This window comes from Charadrius vociferus, unplaced genomic scaffold, assembly GCF_000708025.1.
Source record: "Charadrius vociferus isolate BGI_N301 unplaced genomic scaffold, ASM70802v2 scaffold720, whole genome shotgun sequence".
In the NCBI taxonomy this organism is placed as follows: Eukaryota; Metazoa; Chordata; class Aves; order Charadriiformes; family Charadriidae; genus Charadrius; species Charadrius vociferus.
In genome coordinates, this window is record NW_009646598.1 from 615,670 (window position 1) to 630,649 (window position 14,980).

Sequence of the window (14,980 nt, forward strand, 5' to 3'; positions counted from 1 at the left end):
TCAGCAGGGTTTTTATCTTAACAGTATCTGTCCAAATTTGACTTGAGTTATATGTATTTTGCAGTCCTGATGCTGTAATTCTGTCTGCTAATGCACAGCTCATAGAGACCAAAGCATGGTCTTTTTAGGGTCAATATTACCCTGTTTAAACTGCTCAGGTTAGAGCATAAACATTAAACTGTATCTTTAGTAGTTTATGGATGTCAGACTATGTTATATGATAAGTCAACTGTAGACTGATGTTAATGCAGTTTTTTTCAAAATACTTGATTACTTCAAGCTTGATTTCATTGTGTTGAATTCAATTTACTCATTGCAAAAGCCGTGTTTTTCCTGACTGAATTCAAGCTGTAATGAACAAGCAGATGTACAGGTTATTTTGTGGTGGGTAGTGATTTGGTAGTGAAGAAATAACACAATCCCAGTCATTTAGACAACAAACTTCATGTTTGTGTCTTCTTATACTCTTAAGTAATATTGAAACTTGAATAAAAGTTGACTGCAGTCACTTTGGGGTTAAAAAATTTTTATTTAACATAAATCCTATTTCGTAGCAAAACCTTCATTTCTCATATATATAGTAGAGGAATATAAAAATATTTACGTTATTTAAAATAATGTATATTACTTAAAAGAGTATAAATTAAATCATTTTCCCTTTTTATTTAGCCTACTTTATGTATTTAGTGATTGTTCATGATGGAAGGTAGGTAGTTACAGCAGGCAAACAGGAAAGCAAAACTGAGGTGAGAGTGGAACAAATTCTACAGCTGACATGAGAGTAAAAAGAAAAGTTCACAACTTTGCACGGCTGTGCCTCAGTCGCACCTCTGTGAGATAGGATCACATGAAGTGTTAACTGCCCTCAATTCTACTGAAACCCATTTGTTGGTCTCTGGCAACTTACATGGCTATTAGTTTAGCACTGTGGCCCGGTTTGAGACGACACACTGCTGCTTGTGCTGAATGAAACGTGACAATTGTTTTTATAATCTTGCTTATAGTGTTAAAATAGGCTCGCTTCTATTATTATGAATATTTTCCTTTGTGGCATTTAAATAATAAACACACTGGTAAAATTAGAGTGAGGTTATGACCAAAACTCATATTTCAGCATTGTTAGCTAAACATTTTTTCTGCTGCCTGTAACAAAGGTGATTGTTAAAAATAATGAATTTTCCTGTAAAATCAACTCTGCAGACCAAGTTAAAACATCAACACTATTATCTGCAACAGCATTTAAGTGGCTTAAGTTTGTTTCTGCTTCGGCTTAACTCTTGAAGGAATATTTGCTGTCTTTGCCATAGTCTCAAGTAAGATAGTTTGTCAATTTGTATGTGGAAGAGTTCATATTAGCATAAACACTACAGGAAAAGAACGCCACGGCAAATCTTATTTAAGGTAAAGGTAAAAATCAATTCATTCTGACAGCTTTCTCTGTCTTCAGGTTGCTGTATTGTACCTAAATGTGGTAGCTCAAATGGGCTCCAGAGCCGGACAGAGCATTCCAGGTGGGCTCTCACGAGAGCAGAGGAGCAGAATCATCTTCCTTGCCCTGCTGGCCACACTTCTTTTGATGCAGCCCAGGATACGGTTGGCCTTCTGGGCTGCGAGCACACATTGCTGGGTCATGTTGAGCTTCTCATCAGCTAGCAACCCCAAGTCCTGCTCGGGGCTGCTCTTGATCCATTCTCCACCCAGCCTGTGTTTGTACATGGGATTGCCCCAGCCCACATGCAGGACCTTGCACTTGGCCTTGTTGAACTTCATGAGGTTAGCACAGGCCCACCTCTCCAGCCTGTCCAGGTCCCTCTGGATGGCATCCCTCCCCTCCCGCGTGTGAACTGCTCCACACAGCTTGATGTCATCGGCAAACTTGCTGAGGGTGTGCTCCATCCCAACATCCATGTCGCCAACAACGATGTTAAACAGCACCGGTCCCAGTACCAACCCCTTAGGAACAGGTTCGTTAGGAGGTTCTCTCAAACGGCTTGTTGGTCTGTTTAATTCTTAGAAGGAGACTGCAGTGTCCCAAATTCTCAACAGTTATCCTTGTTGGCAGTCTCTGAGTGAACGGGCACTGAAACTCAGCTACCTCTGGTAGAAAGAAGAGTGGTCTTGTCCAACCTAATTTGAGAATTGCTGCTTGTTCTTCCCTTGGTCTGTAGTTAAATAAAAGCTTCAGCATCCAGAGCAGTGAATTTGGCTGCTTTCATAAATACTATTTTTTAAGCATACTTTATCATTATAGAGGGGTTTAGGAAGACGAAGTCTTTGCTCTCCATCCTCACTAAAACCAGGAAGAGTTACTACCTGAAGAACTATTGTTAGTGGAGACCCTTGATAGTAATTGACTGGCTGTGCTTCTGTGCAGACTTTTAGGTCAGACCAAGCAATTGCTTTCAGGTTGGGTTTAGCAACCCTTTTTCTTTTTCCTAGGGCTGTATGATTTCGAACTGCATTCTTACATGCTCTGGCATGAAACCAGTGTTGGTTCATCAGAAGGGTAGAGGAGGCATTATTACTATCCCACTTTAAATAAATGTTACACATTTTGTCTTTCAGCATTTTTAGAAATTTGTCTATTTTATCAAAAACTGTATTGGTAAACCTAAATGTGACTGTTTAAGTTGTCATCTCTTGGAAAGTGTCTTTCACTTTCTAAGTAGGAGATGGTTGAGAAAAATTAAAATAAAATATCCCTTTGAATCATCCCGGTGCTTTGATGTAACACTGCCAAATTATGCCCAGAACTCAGGCAAAGTCGTAGCATGTGTCTGATTCTAGGAGACCCACGTAAAAAAGGTGAAAAAGTTTGAGGGTACTTTTGTAACTGTTGCTCAAAACCTCATTTCCTTCATTTTGAAAGTAGTGGGAGTAGCGGCTGTGGTTAATGCTATCAGACAGTGAGAGCTGCTAGCGATTATTTACTAGGCTCAACCACTTACACAGATACTTTATCGGTCAGCTAAAATTGCAAAAACCTCCAAATTACTACAGATCTGCAGTATTATTACAGTTTTCTCTTTTGTTTTTTTTTTTTCCTGTGAAGTGATATCTTTATTTTGCAGAGATGATGGATGGTAGCTTTATTTCAACGTATGTACTGACTGACTGTCTGAATTTGGGTGCTTATATAATGTGTTTTGGTTGGGGGTTTTTTGTTTTGTGGTTTGGTAGGAGTCATGTGAAAAAGCCCACAAGGCGGCTCTTACCCTAACTGAAAAGTCGGGTACCTTTCCGAAAGGAGAAGTAAACAGTGCTATGACGCAGTTTGTCGTAAAAAACTGTTCTCGTAGTTGTTTGCAAGAATATGTTAGGTTTTATATACGCTTCTAGGTTGCTAACCGTCAGGTCTTAAATGCTGCAAGCACAAAATCAGATATGGGTTCAGTGTATTGCAGTGTTTTCAGCATTCGCTAAGGGTTGGTTTTTTTTCTTCACACTAAAGCCCAAGAGTGTTACAGCGTAGGTATTTGCTAACCAGATAAGTAGCTTAACTGTGTCACGTACGTAAACAAAATGAAAATGATCAATTCATCTAAATCTACTTTTGGTATTCAGCTGAATCTACTTTTGGAGTAAATTTTGGAAAGACAGAACTGCAGTTAATATGATCGGGCGTTATATGGACTGTTTTAAATGCTGGGAGTTTTGGGATGTTTTTGTGCCAGTGGTGTACATGTGGCTAACGTGTTAACATGTGGCTGTGTTTTTCCATGAAAAACATTGTATTTGGTAGCCTTTAATAGACACAAACATTTCTACCACATTGAAGTTATTGAGGGTTTTGCTTTTATCATGTGCTGTATATTACTGTAGCTGTTCTAGTTCAGTGTGCTGAAAGCTTTTTAATAGGTTTAATGTTTTTATTCAATTTCTTACTGTAAAACCTTTATTTGCAGAAGCACATCTCATAAATCAGTGATTCCTTAAATGTAGAATTGATCATAGTGCCTCTTTTATAACTGAATACGCCATAAATTGAAACAAGGAGTTTCTCTTGTTTCCTTTGCTGTTTCTTTTTGTGTAATAAACAATTACCAATTTGCACTTTTCTCTGTTTAGGCAAATACAATAAGGAAGTGTTTGTAAGAGAAGAGATTCATCCTTCCATCTGTCCAGAAAAAATAACAGAGTCAGGAAAAACTAACTCAGGATTCATTATTTTATCTTTTTCTTATAGACCTCCACTAGTCAGGCAATCTTCAGCCTTCAGTCTGGTATTTGTCAGCTTTTCCGAGAAACTCTTATTCGCAAGGGATTTGTGGAAATTCAGACTCCCAAAATCATTTCAGGTAGTGTATATGTGATCCAGCAGCTACAGGTCTGCTTCTTTTACAGTTGCTCAGCATGCCTATCTGCCAAAAATTTAGTAAGTTTTTATTTATTAAGTTCTATTTCTAATTTAGATGCAACATAGCAAACTTCTTCTAGCAGGTATCAAAGTTGTTCTTTACTTTTCTGCTGGCTTTGGGTTTTATAAGAATGACAAAACAAATATTATTTATACCTGATTTAGGTACTTTACAGTGCATTTAAAGTTTTAGTTTGGTTAAATACAGATGTCTGATCATATGCATTGTTCTTCAAATCAGTGTTCTCAGTGTTGAGCGCTGCCAGTTCTATTCCCAGTATTAAAAAAAACCCTACTCTAATTTAGATTAAAAGCAGCTTCCATCATAAAGAAGTTACAACAAACATATAATGGTGTAAAAGATGATGCCATTATATACAATATGTCACTTCTTTAGCAGTGAGCATATGGCTACATAGAAGGTGGCAGATCATTTTTCTGAAAGCGTGGCATAACAGCTTCAGCCCGACTGAAAGTCTGAAAATGTAGATTTTGCTTCTAGTTCTGTTGTTGAGCTGCTGTATTGTTTTCAAAGTCAGATTACTTGATCTATGGATGGATGTTTTTCTTCCATCTCATTGGTGTTTGAGGTTTTGTTGATGTCACTAAGACATATGGCACAGAAAATGTAAGGCAGAATATTTGTATTATTCTCATTGTATGTGTATTCATTATATGCATACATTTTGCCTACTGAATTGTATACTTCTGTATTTATATTTTTGAGGACAGCTCTTGACTGAGATAAAAAAGGGCTTTTTAACAAAATACATGTAAGCAACTATTCTTCCAACGTGATGAGTATCATTGAACTATAAGATTAGATAACTTTTTTCCTACAGAGACAGTTGAAACAGCATGAAGTACTAAAGACTCCCAAGTAGTTTATTTACGTAGGACCTTTGAGGAAGTGTGCTATTCTTACTGTGCAGTGTACCATTGAAAGCAAGCAAGCAAGCATCCTATTGTTTGAATGAGATCATATTTTGTAAAAATAACCAAGTTAAATCGATGCGATCCTTACTAAACTTCAAATTTAAATATCATAGCTGTTTAAGATTTGGGATTTTAAAAGTTACCTGTATTCAAAAATAACTGTAAATATTCACTGAATTTCCGTGGGAGTAGTGGTAATGAAAGAAAAGAAACATTAATCTCAGTGGAATGGTTAGTAATAATAATAATTAGTACTTTAGCTAGAGTTATGTTAACATTAGAACTTTCAAAGGTTATTAACCAATCTTTCACTCTGGCGTGCTTTTGTTAGCAAGTCAGGCAACTGTAACTCTCATATCACACACTGGGGAATGGAAAGGTAAAGTGACTCAGTTTTGGTAGGCAGTTTGCAGTAAGGGATTCAAATGCACGTGTTCTTGGTTCCTATTCTCTTAACGTAACCTTCTTTGAAAACTGCCTCAAACTGAGAAAAAGCTTTATACCTTTGGCAGATGTCCTCTGGTAAATCTAGTTTTGGCTCCGAGATATTTATGCCTTCAGTTAGAGAGGATGGTCCTGGCAAAACAGGATATGCGCTTTCATCTCAGCCTCTGCAGTTAACCCCTGGAAGCCTACGTCACTGATAAAGATTGGTTTCCACAGAAGTGTTGGGCTGCAAGTAGATGTGGTGGTACAAGCACACGTTCTCGGCTGTTCTCACTTGAAGGTGAAGGACAGCTGGGAATAGTAACATTTTAAACAGAGCTGCAAAAGACCATTAATGGGAATATGCTTTGAAGTAAAATCTCCTTCTGATCTCTAAATGTAAGAGCAATAGTCTATTATTGTACCTCTGATTTAGTTTTTACATTTTGATTTTAATAATTACTGCAAGCGTTTGCTTTTCAGCTGCCAGTGAAGGAGGAGCCAATGTGTTTACTGTATCATACTTCAAAAGCAGTGCCTACCTGGCTCAGTCCCCACAGCTGTACAAGCAGATGTGTATATGTGCTGACTTTGAAAAGGTTTTTTGCGTTGGGCCAGGTAAGAAAAGCGTTGGTTTATTCAAAGTGTGAAGTGTGCAGTGATGGCTTTTAGCAGCTGCGGTACAAATAAGATAACACGCACACTGAAAGCTTTGAATGGTTTCACTTAACATAGTTTCACTTACCAAGCACAAATCTCAGTTGGGGTGACTAATGAGAGTAGCAAAGTTGCTGGAACAAAACTAAAATGCTGAAATAAGGGTGGATTACTCTTCTCCAGTGCCTGCTGTTCTGCAGGGAGAAAGAATCGAGTTGCATTGGAAATTGATAGTATGATGAAGTTAGTAAAAAGTGGAACAACGCTGTGATTACTGAAGCCATAGTTTCTTGTTAACCGTGCCCAGTAGTTGCCTAATTGCCTTTAGTTGTCCAGTAGTAAGCAGTTAAAATAGGCAAGCTAGGTTTTATCTACTTCAGATTGCATATTAACATATACTTATCCCTTGCTTTTGTACATGTACCAAACAGCTTTACTTAGAAAACGCATACTTTTAACTGGGCTGTCAATAAACAATAAAAAATTAATAATTTTCACGCTCTCTCTTTCTCAAAAGCTAATAGGATGTGGCCTCCTTAGGTGGTAATACAGCTTTTTTTTTTCTAAGGCCTCAAAGACAGGTTTAAAGATATGTAGGCTGGAAATGCTGGAAAACAAGTCAGTAACAGCTTATAAAATAAACAAATGGTCCTGGTAATTCAGAAGATCTTAAATTTCTTGTTAATTACTAACAAATGGGTCATGGTTTATAGGAAGATATATTAGACTCGTATATCTGAAAAAAAAACCCACCAAGAACACATGCACAAGTCCATTTCCTCTGAAAAAGGCGGTTTTCAAATCTGAAAGTTCTTGTGTGCCTGAAAGCTCGCCTGTTTTTTCCACTTCTGTCTGTTGGTCTAACAAGAGATACTGGCTCTCTAAAGTCGTGTCTGTCTTGTATCCTTTGAACACCACAGCTACAATAATGCTGTCACTGTTGTTATAAATGATGCTCTGAGGCAGCTAGTTTTCTTTTTGTTTTTCAGTGGGAATTGTCATGTCTAAAGACAGCATTGTCTGCCTGATCCATATGCTGATGTGATTGATTGTCAGTGTTATTTTTCAAAATGGAATGATAATTTCAGGTCAGTTAGAATTTCTGTTGTTTAATTTTACAGTATTTAGAGCTGAGGACTCCAATACACACAGACACCTGACTGAGTTTGTTGGTCTGGATATTGAAATGGCTTTTAACTATCACTATCATGAAGTGGTAGATGAGATTGCAGATACCTTGGTGCAGATATTCAAGGGACTTCAGGAAAGGTAATGAGAGCTTTTTCCGTTTCATGAGCAACTTCATTTGTTTGAGATCTCTTGCACTCTGGTATGATGTGGGTGAGCATTTAATCCTCAGCTTGTCTGATAAGCGTTAGTAATCTGATTTACAACACAACTTAAACCCAAACATTTTTGCTTTGCTCTTAACTATTTTTTGTGCCTGACTTTTAAAGTTCATTCAAGCCATATGCCAGTAAACTGTCGGTTTTTGGCCTGAGTTGCATCTCGTAGAGTATGCTAGCCTGCACTAAGAAAAATTCTTGCTTTAGGACTTCCTAACAGAAACGATCCGTCATTAATTTAAAACGTCCTTCTTTTTGTGCCACTACAGATAGACTGATTGTTCTGTTTTGAAATTAATTCTAATATTTACTATCTAAGAAAGTTTTTCTTGAATCAAATTTACTGTAACAGCCAGCATCTATGCCACAAATGCAGCAAAGATTATTTTCCATTATTCACAGTCTAACTCATTAAAAAGCCAGGCCAAACTTTAGGAAATGGTTTTCATTTGCTTACAAATTAGACTATCTTGCCAGCAGAAATGCAAATCTTTTCATCTGTCTAGAAGGAAATTTCTCTTTTATATTTGAAATAGGATATTACTCAAATCAAAGAAGAACCTGGGTAAATATTACAAATCAAAGGGATGATTTCTCGATGTCTTTACTGTGAAAATTTGACCTAGTAAATTATTTCTTACAAAAGGAATAAAACAGAAGTAATAGTAAAATATTAACACGTATATCATTGAAGTAGATGCATTAACTTACATGAAGCATTTCATCAGGATTGTACAGAATTTATCCAGAAGTGGCTTTATTTTTATGTTGCAAGAGGGACCTCTTGTGGCAAAATTGTATTGCCATTGCAAAGTCGTTATTGGATGCAAGAAGAGTACATTTCTTGATTGTTTCATATTTTGCTTCTGTTCTTGTTTCCTCATATATAGATTCCAAACTGAAATTCAGACAGTGAACAAACAGTTCCCGTGTGAGCCATTTAAGTTTTTGGAGCCAACTCTGAGGCTGGAATACCGCGAAGCTGTGGCCATGCTTAGAGAGGCTGGTGTTGAGATGGGTGATGAAGAAGATCTGAGGTACTTTGGCAGTACACAAATGTGTCGGTCTTGTGAAAGTGGTAATAAAGCATCAGTTTTGTACCGTGCAACTGACAGCCCTCAAGAAGGGACCACGAGCTTTTAGAGGAATAAACAGTACTCACATTCAGATCTCTTGACAAATAAATGAATGGATTTGAAAAAAGTCCTTTATTTTAATATAGACTATATGTACAAACTCTGAAATCCTAAAGAAAATAACTTACAGCATAAAGTGAGAGTAACTTGAACCTTCTAAGAATAAGCAGCATTTAATCTTCTTACAATTGCACTCCTTCGTGTGAATTGTCACATCTTCGAATAGGATTAAACAAAAAGATTCTTCAGTCTTAAAGTCTTTCTTTTCAGTAAGACCTTCCCATTTCTTCTTTCCACCTCTCAGGAAAACGATTAAGCAATCATGATTGCGTTCCCATTGGTTTACTGAAAGAGGGCTTTAATTAACTGGTTATATATAAAATTTTCTAAAGACACTAAGTTAAACCATTTCTGTTCTTTCCCATAATATATCCAGTACCATCGGGATAATGTGTGAATTTACAGTTAAACGATCTGTGTGTCGAAGAAGTTTGAATTGTAAGAGTTTGAAAGAGGAAAATAATTTCCTCAGCAACTGCTTATGCTGTTTCTCACTTATTGTGCTTAAGACGAAATGGCTGCACAAGGTGTATGCCAATAGGAAACAGAGTACACAATTCTTCAGTAATCAGAATATCGAGACTAGGAAGTAGTTACACTAAGAGCAAGAATATCTTTAGGTATCAGTTAATTTAAGGGATTTCTAGGACCGATACAAAATATTTAGGAAAAGAAATAAATATACTTTATTTCTGAAATTTCTGTCTGCACAATCCAAAACATTCAGAAACACGTACTAGATTTTATAAAGGGCGGGGTGCGGCAGATCTGTAATTTGAAATCTTTTTAGCTTTATGAAGTATATAATTGGTGCGAATTTATATCACTTGATTTTAACGGTGATAATCTTTTTCAGCACACCTAATGAAAAGCTCCTGGGACGCCTGGTAAAGGAAAAGGTAATAATTATTTTAGAATAAATGAATTTGTCGCGGAATCTGAAACCTGATGTCATGAAGTCATTGGGTTGATATAAATGCCTACTTCATGTAAAACAACTTTTTACATGCTGATTGAGAATACAGTATGGCAGAACATGTAGAAGTTGGGAAGAGTTTGTGATTAGCACAAGCATGTTTTAATTGACTGCATTCCCATTTTGCTGCTTATTTAATGTACTGACAGTTTTGTTTTTATCATTAATAAGCTGTTTCAAACCATTTTCAATCTTTTGTGTTTATCATCTGTTATACTGAGTACATTAAACAGGATAGTACATTCCAAAGCCAGTTCGTATGATAATTAAAAAAAAACAAACCCAAACAACTAAAACTACATTCTAACCAAATCTATAGAAGAAGATGAGATCTTTGTCAAAAATAAATAAGTACCCGTTACTACAGCAAGACATTTTACGGCTAAACATTTATAAGTTTACACTAGAAGTAGTACTGGAAAACTGAAAAATAATACACAGCTTTTACTGAGAACTTATTTTTTTATGATAATGTTATCAAATTCCTGGGAAGTCATTGGGAGATCTTTTTTTTATTTTATTTCACAGATTCAGTGGTTGTGCCTTCCTCTTGTAATTTGTTCTGTACATCATTTTCTCTTGTACTAACTGTTTTAAATTACTTTCTTTCAGTATGACACGGACTTCTATATTCTTGACAAATACCCTCTTGCTGTGAGGCCTTTTTATACAATGCCAGACCCAGTAAACCCTGTAAGTAAAATTCTTTGTTGTTGTCAATGTTTTTTTTATTTTTGTAGTTTAAATTATTTCATGTAGGGATAACTTGACAGAATAGATAAACTATATTTATATGATCTGCTGTTATATTAAAATTCTGATAACAAGATTAGGTCAGTGTTACATGACTTGTAAAATGTTTACAGTTACTCTTCACTGGTGAAAACATACCAGAAGAAACAAATCTACCTAAAGTTGGGCTCTATGAAGAGACCCCCATGGTCAGAGCACGCTGCCATCACTGAAAAGAGGCAAAAACATTCTTCCAGGGCAACAAACACCTTAACAGAAAATGTGCTTTTTAACATTCCCCAGTTTATTCCTAAATCCAGGGTAAATATCTTTAGAGCATCTTTTGCTGGAATAACTACATGCAAGTGTAATGGTTTTTCAAAGGACCTGTGGATGAACTTCAGTTTTTTAAATCAACTCCAGTCTAATGAGAGGAGCCAAAGGGCTGTAATTCCCGGGCAGACTGCAGATACATTGCGCTTATTCCACAACTTTGGATCTCATAAGTGAAGTTATTGAGGTGCACGTTTGCCACCTAAGGATAGAGCAACTGTAGGTAGGAAATAAACTCATCTTTGTTTTTCCAGAAAAACTCTAACTCTTACGATATGTTCATGAGAGGGGAAGAGATCTTGTCTGGAGCTCAGCGAATTCACGATCCTCAGCTGCTGACAGAAAGAGCCCAGCATCACGGCATCGGTAACACGTCAAACAACATGACCCTGAATTTGAAAGAATATAACTCATGATTGGATTTGTTTCCTTAAGAGAAAGAATTTGAGGCAGAATTTGCTATATGGCAGTAGTGCTAAAATCACAGTACTGTTTATTCATCGTGTTAATCCATCTAATTCTGTTTAATCATTTTAATCTAGAGTGGTGGCACTAAGAAACTAGTTAGTTTCCCAGCAACACCTTGATGAAAAGGAATTGTTTCCGAGGTCTTTAGAAGAATGTAATGCAGGAAATACATTCAACAGAATGAGAGTCGACAAACAAGTCTCGTTCAGTTGTGCCTCTCTGTACTCTCGGAAACTTTTTACAGAGTACTCTAGCGGAGTCTTGGTTGGCTCTCCTTTTTAAATCTTGAACTGAGCAAATAAGCAAGAAGTCTCCCGTGGTGAAATTTAAAAAGAAACAAAACAAAACACAAAAGACTCAGCAGGGACAAGGCCAGCTAACAGTAGAAGGGTAAAAGAGTAAATCAGGTGGAGATCCTGAGAGCAGAATGTAGATTAAAATTATGCTTTCAGTGAATGGTAAAGTGAAGTGGCAGGTCAGCAGTAGCAAAAAAGGAGTAGCTCCCACTGTAGCAAGATAGAAAAATAGTTGCTAAGTCTTTGCTTTCTCACTGCAGTTTATTCAAGAAGTCACCATTTTCTGTAAGTTACAATAAACAGTTGGGCATAGCTCTTACTCTGTTCTTGAATTTCTTCCCTGATTAAGTAATCAACAAAATTATAAATACAGTCGTAATTTCTAGATAGTCCTAGATAATGTATATGTTTAATGAGTAAAACCCCAGTGTTAGTTTGTAAGTTAAATTGGTAATTTTTTTGTTGTCTTTGCAGTTGTCTAGTCATTTGTATGTTTGGCTTAGGGTTCACTAAGCGGGTGAGAAACACATCTTTTTCCTCCCTAGATTTGGAGAAGATAAAGGCTTATATCGATTCCTTTCGTTTTGGTGCACCTCCACACGCAGGTGGTGGAATAGGTAAGTATCTGTATTTTATTTTGTTCTGTTCTGTGTTAGCCTGATGTTAGCCTCAAACCAGGACACCTGAGCTTAATTTAAACTGCTCAGTCTCAAGCAGGGTTCCATATAAAATTCAGAATAGTAGCCTTGTTAGGTAAAAGTGTGGGGATGTTTATCCTGGAGAATTTTAAGGAGAGAAGCTAAAATGTAAGGATCATTGTAAAACAGGCAAAATATTAATGGCGTAGTTTGGCAAGTTTAAAAAGTAGGTGATCACAAGAAAAAAAGCCGATTTATTAGAGGGGCACATCACTCTCAAATTTCACCAATGAGGAAAATTCAAGGAAGCAAGACAATACTGTATTATGTATGGATTTATCATAGCCTACTAATACCAGAAGCCACTGGTCTCCTAGTGCATTTGATGAAGCTGTTCTGCAGTGAGGAGAAATAAGTGATTCCTTCTGTCTTATTCAGTGATTTGACTGATTGTCACTGATCAGTTTGGCTGATGCTAATTGTTTCAGCAAAGGTGTTGAGGCTTCGTGTATTGGGTGTATTTTGCATAATAAAATAAAAAATAGATAGGTTCTAGGCATCTTAATGATAACAATTTACAGTTATGCACATTGCTTTCATTAGCAGCATGAAATATGTTTATGCATAAGCAAGTAGGACACTTTGTAGGTCCTGATCAATAAACACAATGATTTCTTTGATTCAGTCTTTCTGCATTTACCTTACTTTTGTGAAGTATATTAAGTAGATTCTCAGCATGTTCTCAGAACAACTTCCTGAGTATACGCCTTCAGTAAATGCATTAGATCTGCGATATGCTGAGACAACTGTTTTGAAATACCTACAAGATGTAAGCGTCGATGATCGTGCAGTACTTGTGATCAGAGGAGATGCAGCATTTGCAGATGATCCGAAATCGTTTAGGCCAGTCAGAACTGTATTCAAGGAAGCTGAAGCTACATCTCTTCTGCAGAGTAAACACTCCTCACGGCACATGCCAGAGGCCAGGCCAAGTACCAGCCAAACAGGAGATGCTGTGAGAATTCACACTAGCTGTTTCAGATGGAAACCAGAACATAGGGGGGCAGTGCGTGAAAACTAGTATGCATCTCGGCATGGCTGGGGTGCGTACGTAGCCCCATGGATTAGGGAATCCTTCCATTTTCCACAGTACACACATAACCTCTAAGATTTCAGGAAGAAAGAAGATAATGACCAGTGACATATTTATTATCATAAAGATATCAGCAGATAACACGGGTACGTATTACTGAATCTGCATTTTTGTACTGTAGAGGGTTTGGGATAAGCTTCTCCAGTTTTTACTGGAGTCGCTTATGGCACTTAACTCTGAAGCTAATAAGACTGGTTTGGATTATACTCCTGTTACTGTATTCAAGATCCAGCTCTCCCAGTTACCCACCTCCCATTTCAATTTTCTATACCATCATTCTTGGAAGTCCAAAGTGATTCAGAGCAGGGTTGAGTACCATTGCTTATTGATACATGTTCGACACAAAACCTCTTCGTGGCAGAAGGCACTGTATGCAAAATCCCTGATTTTTGGTTCTGGCTCCTTTCTGTAGTCAGACTCGCTAATGCATACATCTCGGTCTTTGGTCACCCTACTACGTGAGGCTGGCTGGAGGTATACATTTAGCTTCCTAAGAGTTTTGAGCAAAAGACTGACTATGCTGATGGGTTTTTACCATTTGTTGTAGGGCTGGAGAGAGTAACCATGCTGTACCTGGGGCTGCATAACGTTCGTCAGACCTCCATGTTCCCACGGGATCCCAAACGACTGACACCCTAACATCAGCTGCTTTTGAAAGTTTGAGGTGATTTGCCCTGCAAACATGATACGATGGCAAGCATACCCCCTGCTACCGGGGAACCTGTATTGATTTGATCATTATAATATGCAATAAAAAAAAAGGAACATCTCATTTACTAAAGTGCCACAATAATTTTTTTTATCCTTAGGTGTTTATTTAAAAGACAATATTTTAACAGATCAAGACTCTTTTTATTGACAACTGTGCATATTTTTAATGAAAATGTGATACTTTTGAGTTAGTATTCTAGTGTCACATTAAATTGTATCATGTTTCTAAATATTTTAATAAATTATGCAATAAAAATTCCGCATTTTTAACTTATGTCAGCAAGATTGAATATTCTGAAGTACAGAATTGGCTCAAAGCTAAAATAACTGATGCTTGCAATTTAAAAACCAGGAGGAAACCAGCCAGTTGTTAATTTACATGAGTGTCAGGTAGAGAAGCAGGTGAGAAGAACATTCTTAACAAAAGTCTCCATATGAAATTGTGAAAATAGATTGCAATAAATCTCTCAAAGTAAATTAGATACAATATCTGTCTTTCTGGTTTTTGCTTTGTATCCTCACAAGATAATAATGAACTGATAAGGGTTTGTTTGTTTTTTTTTTTAATGATGCAGTAACTGCCTAGATTTTAAATTTATTTTCTTTGTATCTTCTTCCCTTTTTAAAAAAAAGTTGTATACAAGCCATAGGCCTGTTCTTTATTTTGGGTTACTATTGGAGAATGGATAGAAGGTTACACACACTCGTGGAATACACAAGGGATATATAATATTCTCAGAAAATAAATGGATGGT

The 14,980-nt window shown here is 36.8% G+C and overlaps 1 protein-coding gene across 1 annotated transcript in view; it reads left to right on the forward strand.

Moving 5' to 3' along the window:
* The window catches only part of DARS (aspartyl-tRNA synthetase), a 41,736-nt gene extending 27,038 nt beyond the window's left edge, over nucleotides 1-14,698 (forward strand). Inside the window, exons 7-15 of the mRNA XM_009886676.1 lie at nucleotides 4,187-4,298; nucleotides 6,203-6,337; nucleotides 7,498-7,645; nucleotides 8,613-8,759; nucleotides 9,775-9,817; nucleotides 10,507-10,587; nucleotides 11,214-11,325; nucleotides 12,269-12,340; nucleotides 14,062-14,698. Coding sequence (XP_009884978.1) covers nucleotides 4,187-4,298; nucleotides 6,203-6,337; nucleotides 7,498-7,645; nucleotides 8,613-8,759; nucleotides 9,775-9,817; nucleotides 10,507-10,587; nucleotides 11,214-11,325; nucleotides 12,269-12,340; nucleotides 14,062-14,153 — 942 coding nt within the window. The 3' untranslated portion in view covers nucleotides 14,154-14,698. The remainder of the gene's footprint in view (nucleotides 1-4,186; nucleotides 4,299-6,202; nucleotides 6,338-7,497; nucleotides 7,646-8,612; nucleotides 8,760-9,774; nucleotides 9,818-10,506; nucleotides 10,588-11,213; nucleotides 11,326-12,268; nucleotides 12,341-14,061) is intronic.
* The last annotated feature ends 282 nt before the right edge of the window (nucleotides 14,699-14,980 follow it).